At 40.0% G+C, this 25,000-nt stretch overlaps 2 protein-coding genes and 1 long non-coding RNA gene across 5 annotated transcripts in view; all 3 read left to right on the top strand.

Annotated features, from left to right (window-relative positions):
• The window catches only part of LOC121878859, a 151,692-nt gene extending 139,622 nt beyond the window's left edge, over nt 1-12,070 (top strand). For both annotated transcript variants that reach the window (XM_042385285.1, XM_042385284.1), the window contains exons 23-25: nt 797-973; nt 2,607-2,702; nt 3,755-12,070. In XM_042385285.1, the coding sequence (XP_042241219.1) occupies nt 797-973; nt 2,607-2,702; nt 3,755-4,828 (1,347 nt within the window). In that variant the 3' untranslated portion in view covers nt 4,829-12,070. The remainder of the gene's footprint in view (nt 1-796; nt 974-2,606; nt 2,703-3,754) is intronic.
• Nucleotides 12,071-13,353: 1,283 nt separating this feature from the next.
• Nucleotides 13,354-16,188, top strand: LOC121878839 (collagen alpha-3(IV) chain-like). The gene is made up of 3 exons (XM_042385252.1): nt 13,354-13,668; nt 13,980-14,849; nt 15,235-16,188. Exons 1-3 carry the CDS (start codon nt 13,354-13,356, stop codon nt 16,186-16,188), a joined length of 2,139 nt encoding a protein of 712 aa, XP_042241186.1.
• A 487-nt stretch (nt 16,189-16,675) lies between these two features.
• LOC121878850 lies at nt 16,676-22,898 on the top strand. Of its 2 annotated transcripts, none has more exons than XR_006091240.1 (3): nt 16,676-17,422; nt 21,706-21,884; nt 22,748-22,898. It is a non-coding gene; the product is annotated as an uncharacterized LOC121878850 (long non-coding RNA). The 2 variants fall into 2 exon arrangements; XR_006091239.1 differs by having other exon boundaries at nt 16,677-17,422; nt 21,703-21,884.
• The last annotated feature ends 2,102 nt before the right edge of the window (nt 22,899-25,000 follow it).

Genomic DNA, 25,000 nt, shown 5'->3' with positions numbered 1-25,000 from the left:
AATGATGTCATCAAACTAATCCCCACACCAACACACACGTAGAGGAGCTGTGTGTGTGTGTGTGTGAAGATTTTTAATTTATTGTCTGCTGTAAACTGACTTAATAACAATGTCATGTAAATACAAGGTTCATTTGTTGTAATAGCACAGCTAAGTAGTTCCTTGCACAATTTTTTTTAATTAAGTTATCAATAATTACAGTTTTAAGCTTTTCTCTTTTAAGAATAGCAGTTGCACTGACATAACTGCACAGACTTAGACTAGACCTTAATATTTTAGCTATGTTTTGTTATAAAGATGCTAACATTCTAATATTGATCTCTTTACTCATATATAATTATAATCTCATGAGAAGTTCTTATGCTAATTAACTATAGTTGACCACACCTACAGAATAATTTTTGTAAAAAAGATTTCTTTTATGATAAAGCTGTAAATGAAACTGATATAAATAAATAGGAAAGGTCAAGGTTCAGAGCACGAAATGGACCACTCCAGAATGGTGTTCAGGTAGTACTTTAAAGTATACATTTAAAAAAAAATCTAAAGATGAATAATGATACAGAAAAAGATGGCAAGTATTTTTAAACAAAGTGATGGTTGGTAGTTGATACCATTCTGAAGTGTTGTCACTGTGAGAGTTCATTGTGCTCTTATTATTTTCACTAAATATATGCACCAATCTCTTCATCATTTTTTTTTCTTTTTATACACAAATCAACCAATACAGTACCGGTGTATATTTATGTATGAAATGAATGAAAATCCCTATTAATTATCACTAATACTTATCCAGCTTATAAATACGGGAAGTGGTAAGGAGCGTCAGGGCCGCAACATGTCGGGTGATTCCGGCACTTCTGAAGGTGACCCGGGTGATTCCTCCGGGTGTTCTGTGGGAGGGGAATCTGACTCATCTTCAGGGAGTGATCATGTGCACCAATCCTCCTGTGACTCTGGCACTGGTCAAGAGGTAATGAAAATTTTTTATGTAAAATTTGTAGAAAAAAATCTTGCCTTTAAAAATTTCTTGTTCAATACAGTATGCTGCTGTAAAACAGTGTCACATATAATATAGCATTTATATTGAAGCCATTGGATATAGGGTTGGCAGGGCATTATGTTGCATGTACAGGGTGTCTGCTTTTTTATGTTAAAAACCCATAGCTGACTGGCACTCCTCAATGAAAATGTAACACAGTGCAGAGAATGTTGTCCCTTTGTCTTTAATGTATGTGAACATGATTAGTGTGCAATATATGTGAACCTCATTTAGGTTCCCTTCACCCAAGAAGCTTATCACTAAAACTTGTGAATCTTGAGCTACAGATGGGTAAAAGAGCTTTGCAAGTTGTTAAAAAGTATACATCTGTACCAGGGTGTCTGCTGGTCAGGTAGACCTGGAAAAGGCAGGAAATTTTACAAATAAACCTGTAATTTTATGTGAATTCAGTTCGACTTCAAAATATTATTACAGTATTTTGACAGCAGTCTTACCATAAATTAATGATGTACTGTATAATAGGTAAATTAGTAATACCTACTAATTCTGCAATAAGTATTGTCAGAGATGAATTGTTCTTATAATTAAGTGACTTTATTTAAGTGGATTATTCCACATATTAATCATGAGTCATATAGGTGGATCAGGAGCGTGATTTGTCGTTTTTTGCCGGATTTTCGGCTTTTTTGGAACGTCCAGGTTGACCCACGTGAATCGCACAAATCCAAGGAGAAAAATATGGAGGGTTGGGGGGGGGGAATCAAGGTCTTTGACGATGTTCATCACTAGGCTTGGGGTGGGTCGCAAAAGGGTTACAGTTTCTTCATTAATATCATTTATATCATCTTTAAATTTCCAAATAATATATACATATTATGGAAAACATCTAATTCTGTAATTCTGTCATAATAAATTCTGAGTTAATGTGCCTGGAATTGTTCAAATTTACAGCTGGAACACCTGGAAAAGTCCAGGAATTTTGTTTTGTCTGGCCAGTAGAGATCCCGTGTACCAATCTTCAAACTTTTAATACAGCATCGTTCATTATCTAATTTTGTTGGTTGTTGTTAGGATAAAATAAATTATAAATTAATCTTAGGAATCTTCTGACCTCTAGTTTGGTTTAAAATCTTAACTTTGCATTAGTGAATTAAATACATTCATCTTTTTTTTTTCTCAAAGAATATTTCCCTTTGAAAGCATATTAAGAGTGCAACTTCTCTGATGATATTGATATATTTTTATCCCCAGACAACTGCTCCTCATCTTATATCTTGGATGATCTTACTTTTTTTTCTCCTCTTTTTTTATACTGTACTAAATATATCCAGTATTGATAGGAAAGTGGGTCACTTATTTTCTGCAGCTGTGGACAGCATTGAGGATCTCAGTACATGAATCACATCTAAGATAGAATTAAATCAAATAAATTGCCCGTAGATAAATACTGCACAGTATTGTATTTGTATGTATTCAGGACTGATTAAATACCTAATAACATTCTCAGGGCTATAACTCTTCAACATGTGTGAATTTTGTTACAGTTGATACATTATTTGATCATTTCTGAAGTAAATAAAATATTTGTGTACTCAATTTTCAGGAACATAGATTCTCATGTAAAAACGAGAAACCTGGATCAGTGAGGCTGAACATACCTGGCTCATCTAACCTCCGGCTGAGACTGCCGTTTGATAGAGTAAGAATTGCTAGTAGATTAATATTGTATGTGTGTGTGTGTACGGTATGTATCTGGCTCACTCTTGCAACCTTTCCTGCTCTAGTGTAGAATGTCAGGCAAGCACTAATCCCTTTAGGAAGATCGTAATCCACACTACTGTAGACCAAGGCTTTTTTTTTTTTTTAGGGTTAAGAATAAAAAAAATATTTTCCCATAAAGTGGAGGCAAAAGTTTATGGAACTGGTGATGGCTGTTAAGAATACTGTATATAAACACAAGGGAAGGAATCTTAAAAAAAAATTTCCTTCATAAAACGATAACTTAAATCTAAGTTTTTTCCAATCTCCTCATTTTATTTAAAGTAATGCATAGATGCTAAAAGTATATCATAGTAAACTTTGGAGGATGTTACAAGATGCAATCTTGTATTTACAGTAGTGTGACACCCATTAAAATCAATACCGTATACTGTGTGTGTATTATATATATATATATATATATATATATATATATATATATATATATATATATATATATATATATATATATATATATATATATATATATATATATATATATATATATATATATTGTATATATATATATATTGTATATATATATATATTGTATATATATATATATCCTTTATACAACCAACCAACCTGACACAACCTTCACTAATCCCACATTACTGCATGCTGACAGGATAGTTTCAATATGGTTCAGTGTGCCTTCATTTGGTGTTGGAATCTTGCTGTAGTGACTTCTAATGTTATTTTTTTAATATTCATTCAAGTTTCATAATTCATCTTACCTGTTATCCCCTGATCACTTTAATGAACTTAACTAAAACAAAAGCTTTATTGACATCATATGAGACACCATTTGTCTGTTAGTCATGATTGATTCAGTAATCATTGGTATGAAAAGGTTTGATGCAGTATTGAGAGGTTAAACACCTGTGAAACATTATGTGCTGTACAGGCACAACATGTAGTTAGTGGGTACGTCCAGTATTGGCTATAAAAAATAATATGTAGTTTAATACTGATATAATTATATTTCTTCAGATACCTAACATGGGAGGATATGTATCTGCTGGTTCTGTACCTAACTTGGCTGGAGGAATAGCAGAAGCAGGACAATCCTTGCAGCAGTCTACTCCAAGCCTGGCCCTAGGAATTCTTCCAGATATACCTTTAGAAGCTAGACGCACCTCAACTGGATATATTAGCATGCCTGACACTGATGCTGAAAACCTGCACTTGGCTGTGTTGGGTAATTTAACTCTTCCTCACGAGGGCCGGGGGCAAAATGGCTTTCCTGCTTACTCTCGACATAATTTCCCTCATCAGAAAACTTCCACACCTGATTTGTCTCCCTATACAAAACCCGAGTCATTGCCTTGGTTTAACACAGGTAATGTTACTGTGGCTCAGGCTGAGGGTGGAGGAAGAGACACACGAGGTGCTTGTGGGTATGTAGCAGTTGGTGATGCTATGGGTGCCATGAAGAGACAGCCCTCTCCGCCATCACTTGATTTAAATACCAACAAATCTCAAAGTACACAAGATGAAACTCTGCCAACTGGTGCATATTGCAGGGTAGGAGCTCGTGGCTCACCTGGCCCTCCCCCTGGATATGTCAGTATCACCCAGGACATGCTGTCACACACATCACCAGCTGTTAGTTCTTCTTCTCCAATTAATAAAACTCCATATGTTACATGTGCAATGGCAGAATCTATTGCATCACCCAAGAAAGAACCCGAAAAGGTTACCGGTGACTATGTGGCTGTAGGGGATGCAAGAAATGGGCGTTGGGCTCATCCAGTGATGCCACCCAGCACCATTGAGGAGAGCCGAGAAGTGGCATCGGCACCAATTGAAGGCTCTCGAGGTAGACCTTCTCTACCAACACGACCGAACACATCGGAAACAAACCACAATCGGGGGGGAAATCGATGGACCCCTGTAGGCCCTTCTCTCTCCAAGCAGAGTTCAGGCTATGTGTCCGGAAATGTGTCCCAGGAAACATTATCCTTCCATGATCCTGTAGTTATGTCTCCAAAAAAGCTTTTGGCCCAGAGCCATGAGCCTCACTCTGTGGTTTATTCACCTAACCACAAACCATCTATGGTGTGAAACTAATTTCATGATAGTGAATGGATTTGTTCTTTATCCAAGATGACTGATAATTATTTGTTAATCCATTACAATTCACAGTGCAGTGGGTTCACCTAATATTGTTGAAACTTTATATATATATATGTATATATATATATATATATGGTGTCTGGCATAGCACAGAGTTACAGACGAACTCACCACCTCCTCAAAAATCCGTCTTCTGTTGTGTTAAAATTTTGCAGGCTTTATCTTTCGATTTGTGTACACATCATATATGGTAGTTTGTCTCTGCTCTCCTTGGCTGGCCATTGAAATGTAGGGTAGTGCAACAAAGACAGACTCACCACCAATGGGAATGCTGGCTGACCCCACACCCTCCCTCTCAGCCAATCACCTTGTCCACACATCTCTCAGCGTCTACGTATTATATACAGCTACGGATTTTAAGGCTGTTTTTGTGGGTTTAATAGCCATTTTGTGATTGGAAAATTAGTTCCTGAGATACTGAAGTGTTGCTTGGCCAATTCTATCAATATTTGATGATATTGTGGGATTTTATAGTTGTAAATCTTTGACGCTTGTTTATTCAAAATCATGTTTTAGTTAGTTTGTCTGTGCTATGTTAGATGCCTCACATTATATATATATATATATATATATATATATATATATATATATATATATATATATATATATATATATATATATATATATATATATATATATATATATATATATATATATATATATATATACACAGTATATATATATATATAAAGTATGTATCAAGACTATAATATTATCCCTTTGGATTACTCCAAAGGCAAAGTTACCCTATTCTGGGGAGTGAACTTCCATTTTTTTCTCTGAAATTTGTGAATTTGTGTGTGAAGACTCGTACAGAGAAACACCAAGTGTGTGATACCAAATCCTCATCAGTGCAGTGATAATCTGAACATAGTTTGGTGAAAATTAACGTTGGAAAACCAAGATATGTAACTTAAGTGTTTTTTGTAGTGACGTTTGGGGTTTATAGTGCAAATCTTGCGAGCTTTGCTAATTATTGATCCCTCTGTTATCAGTGGTACACCTTTAGAAAGTACAAAGACTTGCTCCCGGTAGTTGGTGTTCAGCCAGCAGAATTTGATGGAAACAGCTGTGTAAGACTAAAAGAAGGTGTGTACAAGTTGGATGTTTTTTTAAAAGTAGAAAACCTTACTGTCTGTGCATCAAAGAGCCATAAATGCTAATTATGATTTCCTTGCAAGTGGGAGATACACTAAAGAGCAATTACTGTCATCAATTTTCAGGTCTTGGATTTATTTATTATATTTTATTTTTGCTGAAGTTACTCTTTGCAGTTCAAAAGGTCATTTATTAATAAAAATAAAATTACCATAACCTATCATGGTAATTATCTCTGAGAGAGTGGCAATACTTTTTCTTACTGATGACAATGCAAAGTTGAAGATTGATTCTAATTATTTGTTCATGATGTATTGCTTGCTGAGCATTGCCCTGCCATGCTCTAGTAAACAACAGTTTTATGGCATTGGGTAAATATCTCGGCAACAGATTTCAGTAAGGACTGGTTACTCTGTTTGATCATTAGACATATTGGAACATGTTTAGAAAGTAAATCTACAGTATTTGTCAAATATGTGATGACAGACTGTGTACAAAAGGTGGTAGCAGCAAATTTCATCTTCTTTACATCAACCTCCATCTCTGCTGGCAGTTCAGTATGAAACACCACTGCTTAGGATGATTATTAGTCAAGTATTAGGATCTTCACATGAGATGACTGCTGTGTAGTCCTAAGTTGGTTATATCTCCTGAGCTCAGTGCCAAGTAGTTATTCACGTGTTGAGAGTTTAAGCTACACTTCCCAATGCTCAATATGTCTCAGTTGAATACTCATTTTGCATATGTATGGGAGAATTTGGGAGCCACTTGCTTACTTCTGTTGTGTAGCTTTATGTACAACCCATCTTGAGTGTTACTTATAACTGTTTCAGAAGAGATGTATTGAAAAATGAGACCTGATTTTTTTTAAATATGTATTTTAAGCCTTTTCCCCCCAAAATTCCAGCATAATGAAGTGCAGTTCTTGGTGTTTGCAGATATATTGTTTCTGATACAAGTTTGTGATATACAAGATGGTCTAGAAAGTTCAGTTGCATCATTGAGACTCAGTGGCGTGTTCATGTTGTGTTTAAGAATGTTTATTGCATGCTCCCTACTTGTTATCTGTTCATCTGTTCATGTATATTGTGTATGTTAACTTACTGCCCAATGTTCACATCTTTCAACTTACCGCCCAGAGTCACTAAAACTGTCAGTGTCCACGCATCACCACACTTGCTTGGTTCTACCCGCACATCCATAAAAATCAAAACTTGTGTCCAACCTGACTATTATGATAATTGTAGTCAGATACTCATTCATATAGATAACTTTTCTCATTTTCTCATATCCAATTCAGTCATGAAATATTTTACACCCAAGTTAAACCGGCCCATAGTAGAGATCAACATTAGAGTGTATCATAAACAATACCCTGTGATACAGCGTTCATGCCTGCTCAAGGTTCAGTGTCCTAGGAGTGTTAAAGGAGTTGTTTCAAGGAGAAATGGATGATGTTATCCAAGAATAAGGTGTCAATCTTTCCTGAACATAAACAAAAATCCATCGAGTTGAAATCTTGTGGTGCACCTGTGATTATGAGGATGAGTATTGAATTTTTTTGTTTTTTCTCTGAATCAAAGGTAATATCAACAATGGTTAAGGAACTAGGATAATATCACTATAATGTAGAAGGACTGATTACAGGTTGTATTATGATTAATTTGAAGAATGTTATCACCCTTCCCTGTAAAGTGTGTTTTTACCAAGATAAATTCTATAGTTTCCAGAATGCAGAAAAGGATTGATAGATTGAAAAAAGTTTGACTAAAACAGATATCATGTAATCTTTTATGGTAAGTACAGGTATAGATCCTCAAATATGGGACCATTGGGATAAACACTGAACCCGTTTTGAGATTTTTCCGCTTTCCTGGATCATCCATGTTACCATAGGCCTACATGGAGACTACTTCAGGTTTTGCTTTTACACTGTGTCACACACACACACACACACACACACACACACACACACAGCTGAATGTTGGTTTTACTTCTTAAATAACAAAATAAAGAAAATTTGTACATGCTTAAAAAATAAAACAATAAATACAATCTATTCAGAAGTTGAGAGCTTCAGAAAATTAAGTTTGTGGTTTGTGGATGCTCCAGCAGCATCTAGTGAGTCACATCTGCCAGAACTAGTGAGTTCATGAATAATTATTATTGTTTGATTGAATAAATAGCCTGTGTGCGTGTATATATATATATATATATATATATATATATATATATATATATATATATATATATATATATATATATATATATATATATATATATATATATATATATATATATATATATATATATATGTTGTTTTTACAGAGCTTTTGAAATTAATATTGGTCAAATTAAACCAAAGATTTGCTGGGACATCAACAAACCTTTTAACATTCAACTGAGTGTGTGTGTGTGTGATCACATTAAAACACATATTTCCAGGTTATTGAACAAATTATAATTCAGGATTAAAGGCATACCAGTTAATAACAACAGCAATTTCCATCTGATAATTAACGTAATTTTTTTTCACATTAATTGGCATACATTACGTGTCACTTTTCATAAGGATTGAGGCGTTGCAATGTTAACAAATGAAAAAATTTCTCTGGATTTGCAAACACTATTTAGGTTAGGATTCAGATTATACTGTACAGTACTATAGTTTATACTATAATCATTTAAAGTACAGTACAGGTATGTGTATTGTGGGCTATTAGGGTCATTGATACTTTGTTATATCAAAGTCTTATTTATGTGAAAATTTGAGTATACAATACTGTACTGTATGTGGTTCGAAGGTCAGTACACAAGTGTGGTACATGATGTTTCAGATGTGTGGTGCCAAGGTCCAATGAATCTTGAAAATAAATTTTGTAAAATATTTAAGTTCACTGCGCTGTTGTTTCCAAGAGTACGCATCTTGTGGTGTTTTGCTGTAAAAACTCTCGACCAAATTAATTGGTGTGTGGCCAGACTGTTTAATAGATTTTTTTTTTTAAATTGGGTATCACAGTGGTCATGGGAACCATAATAGGCTTGAGTCTTATTGGCACATTATATGTATTGGTTAAATTCGATCTTAAGACAGGCTCAAACTTATTGTCACAATGAGATTAAGGCTTAGTCTTCATTTTCCATTAGAATTTAGAGTAATTTAACACATGAGTCCTTGATGTGCTATTATGTATGGCACCCAACAGAATTATAAGCCCAGTAGACCACAAATATAAAAACTTGAAAAGTACTGTTCAGATTAAATTTTTCATTTAAACCATGTGTTAAGACATGGAGCTCCATGGGCATGTAAAGCCCTAATTTACCACAAAATTTCCAGGCACATTTTTTTGTTAAAACTCCATTTTATTATTACAGGGTCCTTATCCTATTAGACCCCAAGCTCATTGGCAACCTAAGCTTTGGGCTTGTTCGTCATTTCCATTAAAACTTGGTCTCCTGTAGTATGCTCATGTACAGGTGTACCTTATTTCATCAAGATCAACTTGGTCCTTTTGGGAAAAGTTCTTGAGAATTTTAGAAGAATTTCATGTGACCCAAATTTAGTCTTTGGAGATCTTTTAAAAGTCCATTGAGTAGGGATCCTATGTGTATAATGATGTATTTTTGTGGATTATTTTTACTAATGAGTATAAATCCCTAAAAAGATTGGCTCAATACCTATAAGCCAGTGAAACTGGCATTGAAAAAGTACTTTAGATATTGTAAAATAGTCATTATAAAATGAAGGAATAATAATTCTAAACAGTATTATAAATAGTATCACTTATAAGTTAGTGCCACGGATTATTTTCAGTCTATTAATGAAATGTTGGATTATAATTTTTACATAAAAGTTTGTGAAGTTTGAATATATGGAGTGCAAAGACATGGACGGTTACTAAACATTATATACTTGCACTTTTTTCCAATACACAGTACAGTACTGTACAGCATATATGTTATGATGCCACAACTCCATTTTATTTCAGACATGGTAATTAGTCCTTTGATAATTGTGATATTCTTCAGTTCTTAGAGCCACTGACATGAAACAAATACAGTGAACAGTGGTTAAAGCCTTCATTCAGTGATCTTCAGAAGTATTGAAGGTGTTATATACTATACAGTGTATATACTGTGTTGGATTTGTGAAGCATAAGCCACAGCCTCTGTTGGAGAAGTATAAAGTTTTGGTTAATTTTATGGATAAAGTTAAGATTGTACATAGTATTACTTGTTGGCTCTTGTCTAGTTGGGATCTTAAACCAAAATTATATGCTTTTTTTAATATGGAGAACACCTAGGATTTTTTTATTAATAATAACAATAAAAGTCGAATTTATAAAAAAATAAAATATAATAGAGAAAGTTATGTATATCAGTGGATTGTTGTCTGTGAGAGACCCTTAAACCATATACAATCTGCTATGTCTAGTCCTGAACTGTAACCTTGTACAAAGTTACCGTGGATGAGTTCTGTGAATTTTATATGCCATCAGCAGTTGAATAGTCTGTAATATAAGCAACTCCTATTCTCTCTGGTATACTAACGTAACATGCATTTGTATGATACTCATTATCAAACAATCTCATTGGGGGAAAAAGAGCAGGTGACATTTACTGAAAATAGTCAAAAGAATCTTTGTGTTTTATATTTTTTAATAAAGCTTGGCAGTTTCACAGTACTTCTCATGCAATTGGAAAGTACAGTAATATCTTCTTACTCCAGTCAATCAGATATTATATGTATTGTTACCAAGAAAACCAATTTAAAGAATTAATGTAAGAGATTTCTATTTTATTAGAGTTAAAGGAGATGCTTGCTAACCATATGCATTATGTTCACAAGTGCTGTCATGTTATGTAACTGCTGAAAATTTATACAAATATTGATGAATTATATGAGGTTGAGAAATTATTTTGAGGAGATGTTACCTGTGGGTGACTGCCACCTTGTAAATAGATAATGATACAGGAAAATGGTCACCCACATGGGTACAGTACCACACCTTATGTAAGACTTCAAAATTTGTGCCAAACTGACAGTGGCAAATGAACAACAGTTGTCTCTGTCAAGCCTCTGGTTTTACCATTAGATTTCCTCCTTTAACAAAATGTACACTATTTTTGTAGTTTTTCTTTGTTTGTCTTCATTTTTTCTTAGAAATTATGGCAAAATTTGAATGTGGAATTAAGAAATTGTATTTCACAATTGTATACAACTGCATGTCCAGTTTAGGGAAATCTATTATAGATATAATGTTGGTGGTATGATAGTGTACAGCAGATTTAGATGTGCTGGCAATGTTTGAGATTAATGTTAGGTGTGCTGGCAGATTGAATAAGAAAATTATTCTTTGTGGCATCCATGTTGCCATATCACCACAATGCTCATGAAAGGCATGCTTGTTTGACATACTGTATATAAATGATATATCCAAGATAATTCCCTCCCACATGTCTTAAATAGGCTCATGTTAATGTGTGCTGAGTAGATTATTTCATCCCATTTTCATATTGACAATTTGTGAAAAGTAGAGATAAAAGATTTTGATTATAAGTGAAAGCTGTCAGTGCTTTTTAGTTAGCAGCATTATCGCGAGTCTACCATAAGCATCCCACACTTTCCTGCGTCTTCCTTCTCCCTCTTCCCAAGAAACCTCCATTCCCATAGAGATTACTGACCTCTTGTTACCTCATACAAGCTGTGGTAATTGTGCAAGGGTTACTAAAATGCCGAGTACTCCCTCTGATAAAGGTCCCACAAGCAGGGAATTTGAACTCTAAAATGTTCTTTAATAATGCTTGTTCCCTAACAGTTACTAGACAGACATTAAGCTTTATTAAATTACCATTTTTAGTTTAAATTTGCTGATTGAAGCATATAGCCTATACGGATATTCTCTTATGATATGTGCTGTAGAAATTCAGTGTAGAACTTTGGCTGTTGGACATAACATGTGGTTTGTGTGCAACATAATATAGTGCTAAAATGTAATTAATAAAGTGTATTGTAAACAGTTGAACATGTATATGTACAAAGATTGAAAAATATTTTATCGGAGAAAATGTGTGTCATTAAACCTGACAGGATTTCCTGATCACATTTTGCTACAGTTATAAGATTATACAGTATAGCAATGGTCACCAACCTTTTGTAGTCTCTGGGCCACATTTGTCATTGGAAATATAGCAGAAGGTGTCTTTCAAGGAAAAACAAACTTATATATGAGTTATTAGCAGTTATACTCAAATCATGTTACCACTTACCAGTTACATACATTTTACATTTACTCTTGGAACTCAAGAGCCCTCCCCAGGGCACCGGTGCACCCGGGGGCCTTGATTTCGAATAAAAGGTCCACGATTCGATGGCGGGGTAATTAGTGGTTGTAATGATGTTCAGGAAATTTAATGACATTTTTAATGTGATTTTGGTGTTAATGTATTGTTCTGTAAGTACTGAATTAGGTAAACCCCTCAAATTTTAATAATGAGAGAAAATTATATTTTGGTCGAAAAATTACTTCTGCAAGGTGTGAGGTTATGTTTTTGACAGTTTTGGCCCAGGGGCCCTCCTAGGGGTGGCAGTACACCTAGGGGTGATGGCACCTCCAAGGGCACTCCTGAGGGGCAGTGCCATCCCTAGGGGTGGCAGTGGCCCTCTAGGAAGTGGTGGTGACCCCAGGAGCCCTTCCAGTGGCGGAGGCGCCCCCAAGGGCGCCCCCAGGGGTCTCCCAAGGCAGTGCCGCCCCCAGGGGTGGCAGTGACCCTCCAAAAGGCGGTGATGATCCCAGGGGCCAGTGGTGGAGGCGCCCCCAAGGGCCCTTCCAGGGGCGTCAGCGCCCCCAGAGGCCCTCCTTAAGGGTGAAGCACCCACAGGGAACCAGCCAAGGGCCACAGCTCTCCCAGGGGCAGTGGTGGCCGTTCCCCCAGGGACGGCGGCACTCCCAGGGATGGTGGCTCCCCCAAGGACCTTCTCAAAGGCCCTCCCAGATGCGGTGGCGCCCCAAGGGGCCCTCACAGGGACGTCAGCGCCCCTAGGGGGCCCTCCCAAGGGTGGCGCCCCCATGGGACCTGCTAGGGACAGTGGCGCACCCAAGGGCCCTCACACGGGCGGATGCATCCACAGGGGACCTGCCAGGACGATTGCGCCCCCAGCAGCAATTGCAGGGGCTCTCCTTAGGGGTAGCGGTGCCCTCAAGGGCCCACCCAGGGGCAGCAGCGCCCCCAGAGGTCCTCCTTAGGGGTGGCAGCGCCCGCAGGGGACCTCCCAAGGGCCGTGGCGCCCCTAGGGGCCCATGCAGGGATGGTTGCGTCCCTAGGGGACCTCCCAGGGCAGTGGCGCCCCCATGGGCAATCCCAGTAGCGGCTGCGCCCGCAGGGGCACTCCCAGGGGTGGTGGCTTCCCCAAGGACCCTTTCAGAGGCGGCAGCGCCCCTAGGGGCCCTAAAAGGGGCGGCAGGGCCCCTAGGGGGCCCTCCCAAGGATGGCGCCCCCAGGGGCCCTTCCAGGGTCGGTGGCTCCCCCACGAGCGCTCTCTGGGGCGGTTGGCGCCCCCAGGGGCCATCTCTGGAGATGCGGCACACCCAGGGGCCCTGCTAGGGGCAGAGGCACACCAAAGGGCCCTCCCAGGGGCACCTGGGGCTATTGATTTCGAATATAAGGTCCATGATTCGATTGCGGGGTAATTAGTGGTTGTAATGATCGGAAATTTTAATGACATTTTCAATGCGAATTACTCGCCAACTCTGGGTTTCCAAAATGTAATTTTGGTGTTATGTGTTGTTCTGTAAGAACTTAAATTTCAATTCTGAGAAAAAAGTATATTTTGGTCGAAAAATTACTAAATGTGTTAACCCGTCACACAAACATTGCACTACAAGTACTGAACTTCACAAGGACTCACTCAAACAGTGGACCTATGAAACGAAGTCCGAGCTTATATTCAAAACTGAACTCTCTCACATAGGATTAGTGGACTTCCAAAAACACTGGCACTCCCCGGGACACACTGGCACTCCCCGGGACACACTGGCACTCTCCGGGACATACTGGTACTCCCCGGGACACACTGGCACTCCGGGACACACTGGCACTCCCCGGGACACACTGGCACACTCTCCGGGACACACTGGCACTCTCCGGGACACACTGGCCTGGGACATACTCCCGGGACACACTGGCACTCTCCCTGGGACACACTGGCACTCCCGGGACACACTGGCACTCTCCGGGACACACTGGCACTCCCCGGGACACACTGGCACTCTCCGGGACACACTGGCACTCTGGGACATACTGGTACTCCCGGGACACACTGGTACTCCCGGGACTCTCCGGGACACTGGCACCCCCTGACACACTGGCACTCCCCGGGACACTTCTCCCAGGACATACTGGGTACGGGACACACACTGGCACTCCCTCTGGCACTCCGGGACACACTGGTACTCCCGGGACACTCTGGTACTCCCCAGGACACTCTGGCACTGGCACTGGCACTCTGGGGCACTCAGGACACACTGGCACTCCCAGGACACTCTGGCACTCCCACACTGGTACTCCCGGGACACTCTGGCACATGCCAGGACACACTGGTCACTCCCGGGACACACTGGCCTCAGGACACACTGGCTCCCGGACATACTCCGGGACACCACTGGTGACTCCCCGGGACACACTGGCACTCCGGGACACACTGGCCTCCCAGGACACTCCTGGGACTCCCCGGGACACTGGCACTCGGGACACACTGGTACTCCCCGGGACACACTGGCACTCCTGGGACACATTGGCACTCCCGGGACACTCACTGGCACTCCCTGGGACACACTGGGACACACTGGTACTCCCTTGGTACTCCCTCTGGGACACTCTGGCACTCCTCTGGCACACACTGGGACACTCCCCGGGACACACTGGCACTCCACCTGGGGACACTCTGGCACTCCGGGACACACTGGCACTCCCCCTGACACACACTGGCCTCCCGGGACACTCTGGCACTCACTGGACACACCCTGACACACTGGCCCTGGGACACACTGGCACTCCGGGACACACTGGCACTCCCAGGACACTCTGGCACTCTGGACACACACACTGCACTCCCCCGGGACACACTGGCACTCCGGGACACACTGGTACTCCCTGGGACACACTGGCACACACTGGCACTCCACCTGGGACACACTGGCACTCCCTGGGACACTCTGCACCTGGGGACACAGGACACACTGGTACACACTGGCACCCGGGACACACTGGCACTCCCTCTGGCATACCCAGGCACCTGGCACTCCCTGGGACTCTGGCACTCCGGGACACCACTCCAGGGACTCTGGCATACACACACTGGCACTCCTGGGACTCCCTCTGGCGCCACCCCGGGACACACTGGCACTCCCCGGGACACACTGGCACACTCTGGCACCTGGACACACTGGCACTCCCCACTCTGGCATACCCGGGACACACTGGCCTCCCCACACTGGCACCCCTGGACACTCTGGCACCTGACACACTCTGGTACTCCTGGCACTTGGCACTGGGACACACCAGACCTCGGACACACTGGCAGCACCCCTGGGACACACTGGCACTCCCTGGACACTTGGCACTCCTGGGACCACTGGTACTCCTGGGACACACTGGCACTCCCGGGACACTCTGGCATACCCTGGGACACACTGGCACTCCTGGGACTCTGGCACTCCGGGACACATTGGCACTCCCCTGGGACTCTGGCACTCCCTGACTCTGGCATACTCCTGGGACACACTGGCATACCCAGGACACTGGCACTCCTGGGACTCACTGGCACTCCGGGGACATTGGCACTCCCGGGACACTCCGGCATACCCCGGGACACACTGGCTCCCTGGGACTCTGGCACTCCCCGGGACACTCTGGCATACCCTGGGACACACTGGTACTCCCGGGCACCTGGGACACTGGTACTCCCCTGGGACACACTGGCACTCCCGGGGACACTCTGGCATACCCCGGACACACTGGCACTCCTGGGACTCTGGCACTCATTGGCACACATTGGCATACCCTCCCACCCTGGGACACTCTGGCATACCCTGGGTATACCCTGGGACACACTGGCACTCCCTGGGACTCTGGCACTCCACTCTGGGACACATTGGCACTCCCTGGACACTCTTGGCATACCCTGACACACTGGCACTCCTGGGACTCTGGCACTCCCACATTGGCACATGACACTCTGGCATACCCTGGGACACACTGGCACTCCCTGGGACTCCGGGACACATTGGGCACTCTCTGACACTCTGGTACTCCCCTGGACACACTGGCACTCCCACTCCCTGGGACACTCTGGCATACCCTGGGACACACTCCCAGGACCTCTGGCATACCCGGGACACACTGGCACTCCCTGACACACTGGCACACACTGGCACTCTGGCACCCTGACACTCTGGCATACCCTGACACACCCTGGCACTCCCAGGACACTCTGGCATACCCCGGGACACACTGGCACCTCTCGGGACACTGGCATACTCCCTGGGACACTGCAATACTGGCACTCCTCCCCGACATTCTGGCATACCCTGGGACACACACTGGCACCCCCTGGGACACTCTGGCACACTCCTGGGGACACACTGGCACTCCCCGGGACACACTGGTACTCCCCGGGACACACTGGTACTCCCCGGGACACACTGGCACTCCCTGGGGCACATTGGCACTCCCTATGACACAGTGGGACTCCCTGGAACACTTTTTTTATTAAAGGAATTATTTTTCTCTATCCTTTTCGCTACTGACCTATCTATCTATCTATCTATCTATCTATCTATCTATCTATCTATATCTATCTATCTATCTATCTATCTACCAATCAGCATTAACCACCCATTAAGGTACGGTAACTACCATTATTGTAGTCTGGGAAGTAATTCGGCTATATTTCTCCATGTAAGGTTTTCTGAGTTAAAGGTGGAGTTAATTTGAGAAGTATTATATTATTCTTAGATAAAAATAAATGTGTTGGTAATATTAAAGTATTTTTAATTATATAATTAAGTAAATCAGTAATGTTGGCAGCCCTGATTCGTCAACCCAGGACTCTTTCCGAAGCTGAACAATTAAGAGTACTGAACAGTATTCTTGTTTATATTAATTTTTACGTAATTTTATCTTTATTGTTTCTTTTCTACACTACGATATAAATTAATTTACCCTAAATTTTGTATTAAAATTTGCATGTACGATTAAGAATGGGTTTATTTTTTAATTTTTCCTCGTTCGGATTTGTTTTTTGGCGGGACGAAGGCGAGACAGGTGATTGGTACGTCACTTGTGAAGCTCCAGGTCAGTGCTAATAGAGACGTAAGGGAAGGAGGTGCTGTCGGTCGTCTCTCTCACTGGACAGTCTTGGTTAGTAAAATGTTGAAGTTTTAATTTATTTAAGTGGTTAAATTTATACTTTCGTAAAGGTCGAGATATGAAGGTTATTTGTCGATTTTGTTTTAAAGGAAATACTTTAAATGGGCTTTAAAAAAATATTAAGATGAATTAATTTATTATGAACGAGCATAGGTTAATAATGGTCGTTAACGCTCGTAATCGCATTGACTAGTTACATTTGTGTATACTTTTCAATTTTGGCTTATGGTTTTATTTAAATTAATGAAATATGGTTTAGTTTTGGTCACAGTACTGAAGACTTTGTGAGTATTTAAGTAACGTTCCTCATACTTATGTACAGTATGTTTTGGTCTTGTATGTTATAGGATTTAACTTTTACTGGCTCTGTTACACTGTTGTCAAGTACTGGGCATGTACTGTCTGTTACACTGTTGGCAAGTACGGGCTCTGTTACTGTTGGCAAGTACTGGGCATGTACTGGCTGTCACACTGTTGGCAATTACAGTACTGTAGTTAAAAGAGCTTACACTCGGTGCCGTCACAACAAATTGTTCCAACAGTTCACAACTCCCTACAAAAAAATTGCCATAAGATTTCTGGACTTGTGGCATCGACCTTAAGTTGTGACCTCTAGTGGGGCTGGCATTTGCTAGTTATGAACACTAGACTTAGTAATGCTCTATTACAGGTTTATGAAATTGTATTAAGTCACCCCTTGTCTGCCTATAAGTTGGACAATGGCATAAACCAATTGGCTTTCCTTTACACATTATGCCGATCACTCGCTGGCCTGTACAGTACTGTAATTATTCATACACCGTCATCCGTTTCAGTATAGTACAGTGCTTACAAATGCTATTTTCCAGTCATTGGGGGACGTTTTGCTTGTTTATGCATCTATACCACAAGAGTTAACGTGTTCGGGAAGCTCGCTGCACAACTGGAAGCTCCCCATCAGGGCTCTATGTAGTACCTTTAGCTTTGATATGTTTTAATACTGGACTCTGAACGTCAGTGTTGTCACTCTTCAAACACGTGGAGGTTTGCATCCTCTTGTGAACCAATCGGCTATTAGTATAGAAGAGGGGCGTGGCTTATAGGCCAGGGTAGCAGGGAAATACTATAATTGTATTATATATAAACTTTATACCAGGTAAAAAATTTACATTTTTTTCTAGTTTATTAAATTAAGAAACTTTATGTAGTTGTAAAGAATTGTAAATTAATGTTCTGGGTTGATGGCATGTTAATGTTTGTACACAGCCCTTGGATTAGTCTAACACATAATTGTAAATGTTAGTTTCTTCAAATTTTAATTATTGGTTTTGGTTATTTTGAGTTAGTTTTGTTAATGTTGCCACATTCTTACAAGACATTGATGGAGAAAGTGTTGAATGTTACTTTGCCTTACACTTACCAACAGTTCTTAAAAACCTTTTCTTTCACTAACAGATACCTTGCATAATGGTCATCAATAATCTAGTACTGTACAGTTGTATAAAACATTGTAGGGGGGCAGTTAACAGTATAATCAGGGAGATGAATACATAATACTGTACACTGTATCAAAGCTATTTATTAATGTTATATCACTACTGTATTAGTTAGACCTATGGTAAAATGAAGGCTGTTACTTAACATTTTTCTCCACTTTTCATATCTGGTGCTTAAGTTGTGCTGTGTAATGCTTCGTGTACTCCGTAAACTAGTTCACATGTGTTCCTTAATATATTAAAATATTGTTCCTGGAAATACTTAAATTAAGTTGAAGTAATTTATATATTGGGGTTATGTTCCTGTGAGGGAAAATCTTTAGTGATAAAAACAACAAAATGGGATTTATTGTTTGTTTGCGTCTATAGTGTAGACATTAAATGAAACTTGTTTATCATGTACTGTATATAGGCAGTGCACTGTACTGTATATAGGCAGTGTACTGCACTGTATATAGGCAGTGTACTGTACTGTATATGGGTACTGTAGGTATACTATTTAATATATTAGGTGTGTATGTTGACAATGAGCAGAAGTTCTCGGGCCGTTGTGAGAAGGTAAATCAGGCAAATAAATTATTGGGTCTTTTAAGAAGGTCGTTCAGATATCTAGACGGTCCATCCCTCGTAACGATCTTCAAGTGTGATGTGCTTCCCCATCTGGAGTACTGTCATCCCATCTGGTCCCCGAGATATGCTAGGGACTGTCAGTTGGTTGAAAATGTTCAAAGGAGGGCCACCAGACTGGTGCATGCACTTCGGCACCTCAGCTACCCTGAGAGATTGGAGCGCCTGAACTTGCCTAGCTTATACAACAGACGGGCAAGGGGGGGGACCTAGTTGAGGTGTATAAGCATCTCAGGGGGCACTATTCAGTCGAGTGTCCTTACTTGGAGCTGGCGGACGCTCGCCCCACAAGGGTCACAGCTCAAGATTGAAGCCGCAAGTCCAGAAAACCGTGAGGGCAAACTTTTTCGGAGTGAGGGTTGTAAACTCTTGGAACAATCTACCAGAGAGTGCTGTGACGGCACCGAGTGTGAGCTCTTTCAAGACAAGACTTGACCAACACTGGAGTGGGTTCAGGTACATTCAGGAGTATGCCCAGTATTTGCTAACAGTGCTTGACAGAGACGTGACCGATCGCCCGGGCGGCTAGCGAGCCGATCTTTTGGTGAAGAATATAAATGAAGAGATGTGACCGATCGCCCAAGCGGCTAACAAGCCAATCAGTGGCGAAGAGGGTAAAAGTAAAAGTACAAGTACAGAGTTGTAATAATTATTCATTCCAGGATGATGACCACGAGTTCTTTTGGTGACCTGACTTGCTGCACCAGACACAAGTCAGGTTAGGTACAGTACAGGACATCTCTCATTGTGGTTTCTTCACTAAACTCTTGACAAAGTACAGTAATTGTAACCCATGGACTGCCTTGTCTAGTGATATTTACACCTAGAAGAGTTAACTAAAGTATTATTACTGTACAATACTTGGGATGCACCAATTAATTGATATCGGCTACAGATAATATCAATATTTTGTTAAATAATCAGTATCTGTAAATAAAGTATTTACTAATGCCAGTTTGCGGTCTGTTTTGGGTTAATAAATTACTCGAACATATTTATTACCGGCAAAATAAAGTAATTACGGAAACCAGTTACTGTAGTCTGTTCACTTATTATGGGAAGGTCACACTCGGCCGCCGATCATTGACTTAATGTTTTACTGGCTAACATGGCAGTGTCCTCTGTGGAAGACTGTCTATAGCTCTTATATGGTAATGAATATATCAGTCCAGACAAAGTAGCTTTTGTGTAATAAGAGAAAAATAATCCGGTAAAACTGTCACTGTCGAGAAAGAGTTTTATATATTGTAGCGTCGTTAAAGTACATTAGATATTTTATTGACCAATATTACCCAAATTAGAACTAAGAACGACCTGCTGCAGTATTATCATAACTCATACAATGAACGACATACTGTAGGTTGTTGAGGCTGGAGAGGAGTTTTTATAACAAATTTAGTAAAAATGATGAATAACAAGATTTAAATCCTATTTTATTAAAGAATGAGTAATTAATGATTGTTCCAAAATTAGTCTTAAATATTAGAATAAAGTCGCTATTGCTTAGAAATGCGTGTATTTTCCACCACCATCTCTGTACAAGTAAACATTAAGCTGATGAAGACAACTCGAGGATAATACAACAAAAATGGCCGTCACGAGGAGACTTTCACCTCCATAATAAATTGATATAAATTTATTAACACGGTTAGTTAATATTTTCTGGTCTTGGTCTGGTTTATCACTTGTCTCGACCCTTACTACTTTCATTTTCACATCAATAGTAAGGACTTTCCCGGGCACCTTGGCTAGTTTACCAACACGTGACAAGGGCCGGGTTATTTAACATTGATGAACAGACTAACGGCAAGTTTATTGTTTTATTTAAATACTGTATTTGGCCGATACTTTGTTTATAGTCTGGCTTTGGTGGTGAGACTATATAGTGACTTAACTGTTTTACCTGCATGATAAAGTTGACCTAAATTATAGCATTAAATCTGGCAGCAGATTATTGGGAGTTTTGAATGTGGTTATTAACTGTGCATCACTAATGTATGGTTCTTCAATTTCTGTACTAGATTAAGTGGATTAATGTGGTACTTCCATAGAGGATTAAACCTTCAGTTTAGGGTCATGTTATACAATACTGTCTTAGGATAAATTAGTATTGTGAAAATATTTTACTTGAAACCTTTTATAGGTAATAACTTGTGACTTTACTTCCAGTAGGTTCTGAACCTTGTCAAGGAGAGGTGTGCACTCTGCTGTACCACACATCTTGCCTCACTTGTACTGCTGTACTAGGCTTCTCTCCTCCAATATCAGGATGGCAAGTGATTCACAACACAACTGAAGGAAGCAGGTGATACAGCCCAGAACCAGCCTTCCACCCCTCCTCTCTACCTCAGGTAAAGAATATAACGAAGTTCAGTTGATGTAAAAATATACAAAAAACAAGATATTACATATAAAATGGCCTGTCAAAATGAACTTTTCCAACACTCGGATTGGAATTTCTCTGCCAGTTTATCCTTAAAACCAAAGACAAACAAATTGCTCTGGGATATTCAATGACCATACTAGATTTCTTGGTGCTATAAATTTCAAGACAAAATGGAAAGTAATGGAGAAATTATACTGAAATTTATATAGAAGAGAAAATGTGTAAAGGGTTGAGAATATTGAAAGGGGATTATGGGGGGCTAGAATTGATGTACAGTCTGGGTCAAGAGTATTGAACAATTGACCGTATTTGGCATGTAAGTACCTGAAGAGCATGGGTTTCAAGTAGTTTTATCCCATTTTGTGGTTCAAGCATAATATGTTTAGTGTTATTAATATATCCCAATCATATAACTCGCAAGTAGATGCCAGATATTGCTAAGTGTTCAACACTTTTGACCCCTAATGTACCTATGATCCTTGATTGATGACAGGAATATCATAACAATTGACCAAAGTTAAAAGCCCCAAAACTGGACTCTTGCTGTAACTACCTATAACTTCTCGACCAATCCTTTAATACATCAAATTTATAACACCAGGAAAAATAATTCTTGGTCATGTTAAAGCTTGACTGTTAATTAACTCGGTAATGTACATAAAGTTACCTACAAGATGTGTACTCTTAGCAAGTAGTTTATAAATTTGGTCCTGTCAAGTGTTAAGGAATTTTGACTAAAACACTTCAGTACATTTTGTCATTACTATATTTAAAACATTTTTATGGTTAAAAAATTTGAATATTAATTTTACATTTTATTTTGTACAGATATGTTCTGAACACTGGAGTGCCGTGCTGCCCTAGACTGTGCTTACTGGCCACTGCCCTGTACTTGCTTGCTGCTGCTGCCCTGGACGGCTCTGCTCTGTGCTTGCTGGCTGCTGCCCTGGACGGCTCTGCTGTGTGCTTGCTGGCTGCTGCCCTGGACGGCTCTACTCTGTGCTTGCTGGCTGCTGCCCTGGACGGCTCTGCTCTGTGGTTGCTGCCCTGGACGGCTCTGCTCTGTGGTTGCTGCCCTGGACGGCTCTGCTCTGTGTGCTGCTCTGCACATGCTGCTGTCCTGGCTCTGCTGTGTGTGCTCTGCTCTGTGTGTGCCGCTCCTGGGCCTGCTCTGTGCTTGCTGCTGCTGCCCTGGGCGGCTCTGCTCTGCTTATGTGCCGCTCCCTGGGGCTCTGCTCTGTGCTTGCTGCCCTGGGCGGCTCTGCTCTGTGCTTGCTGCCTGCTCTGTATGTGCGCTCCCTGGGCGGCTCTATGTGTGTGCCACTGCCCTGCTCTGTGCTTGCTGCTACCCTGGATGGCTCTGCTGTGTGTGCTGCTCCCCTGGACTGCTCTGCACATGCTGCTGTCCTGGACGGCTCTGCTCTGTGCTTGCTGGCTGCTGCCCTGGACGGCTCTGCTCTGTGTGTGCCGCTCCTCTGGACTGCTGCCCTGGCCTGCAAATTTATAGCCATTATTTCCATTAATAAATGTTTAAACGTCATAACGTCTTTGTTAATCTTTTCTAGCATTTACAATATTTTCAACTTTTACAGAAAATTGACTTAAGTTCAGCTTCAGATTTTGAAGCAAAATAATTCATTATACAAATATAATATACAAATGAAAAATATATATATACTTGAAAAATAAATATATATATAAATAATATATTTATAAAAATAAATAAAATATATATAAATAAAAAAAATAAACAAATAAAACAAAATATATATACATCATATATATATATATATATATATAAATAAAAAAAATAACAAAAAAATCTTAAAATACAAAAAAAAATAGCTAAAAGTATGAAAAAAATAGCATTTTTATGGAAAAATGGCTAAATTTGAGCAAAAATTGGATGAAAATAGCCAAATTTGAGCAAAAAATGGCCGAAAAATTGCCCTTTTTTTACCCTTAAGTGTTTTTTGAGTTTACCATTGCCAGGACTAACGTTGAAAAAGTTTGGTAAAGGATAATCGGAAGAGTCTCTGGAGGAAAACCTTCAAATTATCATTCACCAATAATATAAAAAAAATAAAAGCATAATGGACTACCTGGACATGGGGAGAGTAACTCAGTAGGGGCCCAGTGAGTTACTCTCCCTATGTCCAGGTAGTCCATTATGCCTTATAATACACAGATGCCAAGCTAGAGCTCTTAAGAAAGGCACAAATGTTTTACCTCTAAAACCACAAAATTTTTTATTATTACTCAAAATTTGCCCAGGAATAATTTTGGCCATTTAGACGATGAATTTTTGGACTTGGAATATTTTTAAACGAATTTTTGGACTTAGAATATTTTAAACGACGAATTTTTGGACATAGAATATTTTAAACGATGTTATAAATTTTACTGTTAAGCACATCTAGACCTTAATGGATAAATATAAAAATATTTGGCATAATCAGATTTAATACATCAAAATAATTCTGACATTTCGTTGCTACTATAATATGCTGTCTACTGGGGTATTTACACTGTACCCTTGTTAAATAGGATCTCTGTAATTCGTACTTCGGTTTAATTCGTATGTTTCTCAAAAAATTAATTAAACGATTTGAATTTAGAATGAAACAGAAATAACTGAGTGGTTCAAAAAGTTGCCTTGGCTGTCATATACAATATTATATTTATAATTATTGTGCAAATATAAATAGTTTTAAAATGTACATACAGTACAATAAAGTAAATAATACAGTAATAAATAATGTGAGGCGAGATCGTGGATGATATTCCATAAGTGTAACGGCCACACTGGTAAATGAAGTAAAAACCCTCATTGGAGAAATAAAAGATGAAATTTTGGAGCTGGTTTGACTATAGTATGTTTTTTATGAGCTGAGAAGAGATGCCCTTCCCCCTCCTCAAGAGTTGCACCTGATTGGCTGTTTCAAATCCGTCTGATTTCGTCCTGAAGTATTGATGTATTTCTAAATGAGTTTATTCATAATGACCGTTTCTGACGAGAAAGATATTTAGCTAAATTATATAAAGATACATACATTAATTATTTCAAACATAAACACATAG

Source organism: Homarus americanus, unplaced genomic scaffold, assembly GCF_018991925.1.
Source record: "Homarus americanus isolate GMGI-L3 unplaced genomic scaffold, GMGI_Hamer_2.0 scaffold54840, whole genome shotgun sequence".
NCBI classification, from domain to species: Eukaryota; Metazoa; Arthropoda; class Malacostraca; order Decapoda; family Nephropidae; genus Homarus; species Homarus americanus.
Note: the sequence above shows the minus strand (reverse complement) of the source record. Positions and strands in the feature narration are given on the sequence as shown.

Coding starts and splice junctions, on each gene's coding strand:
- LOC121878839 (XM_042385252.1), top strand. CDS start 13,354: ATGGGCAATCCCAGTAGCGGCTGCGCCCGCAGGGGCACTCCCAGGGGT. Junction 13,669..13,979: donor CTATTGATTTCGAATATAAG/GTCCATGATTCG, acceptor ACATAGGATTAG/TGGACTTCCAAAAACACTGG. Junction 14,850..15,234: donor GGACACACTGGGACACACTG/GTACTCCCTTGG, acceptor CTGGGGACACAG/GACACACTGGTACACACTGG.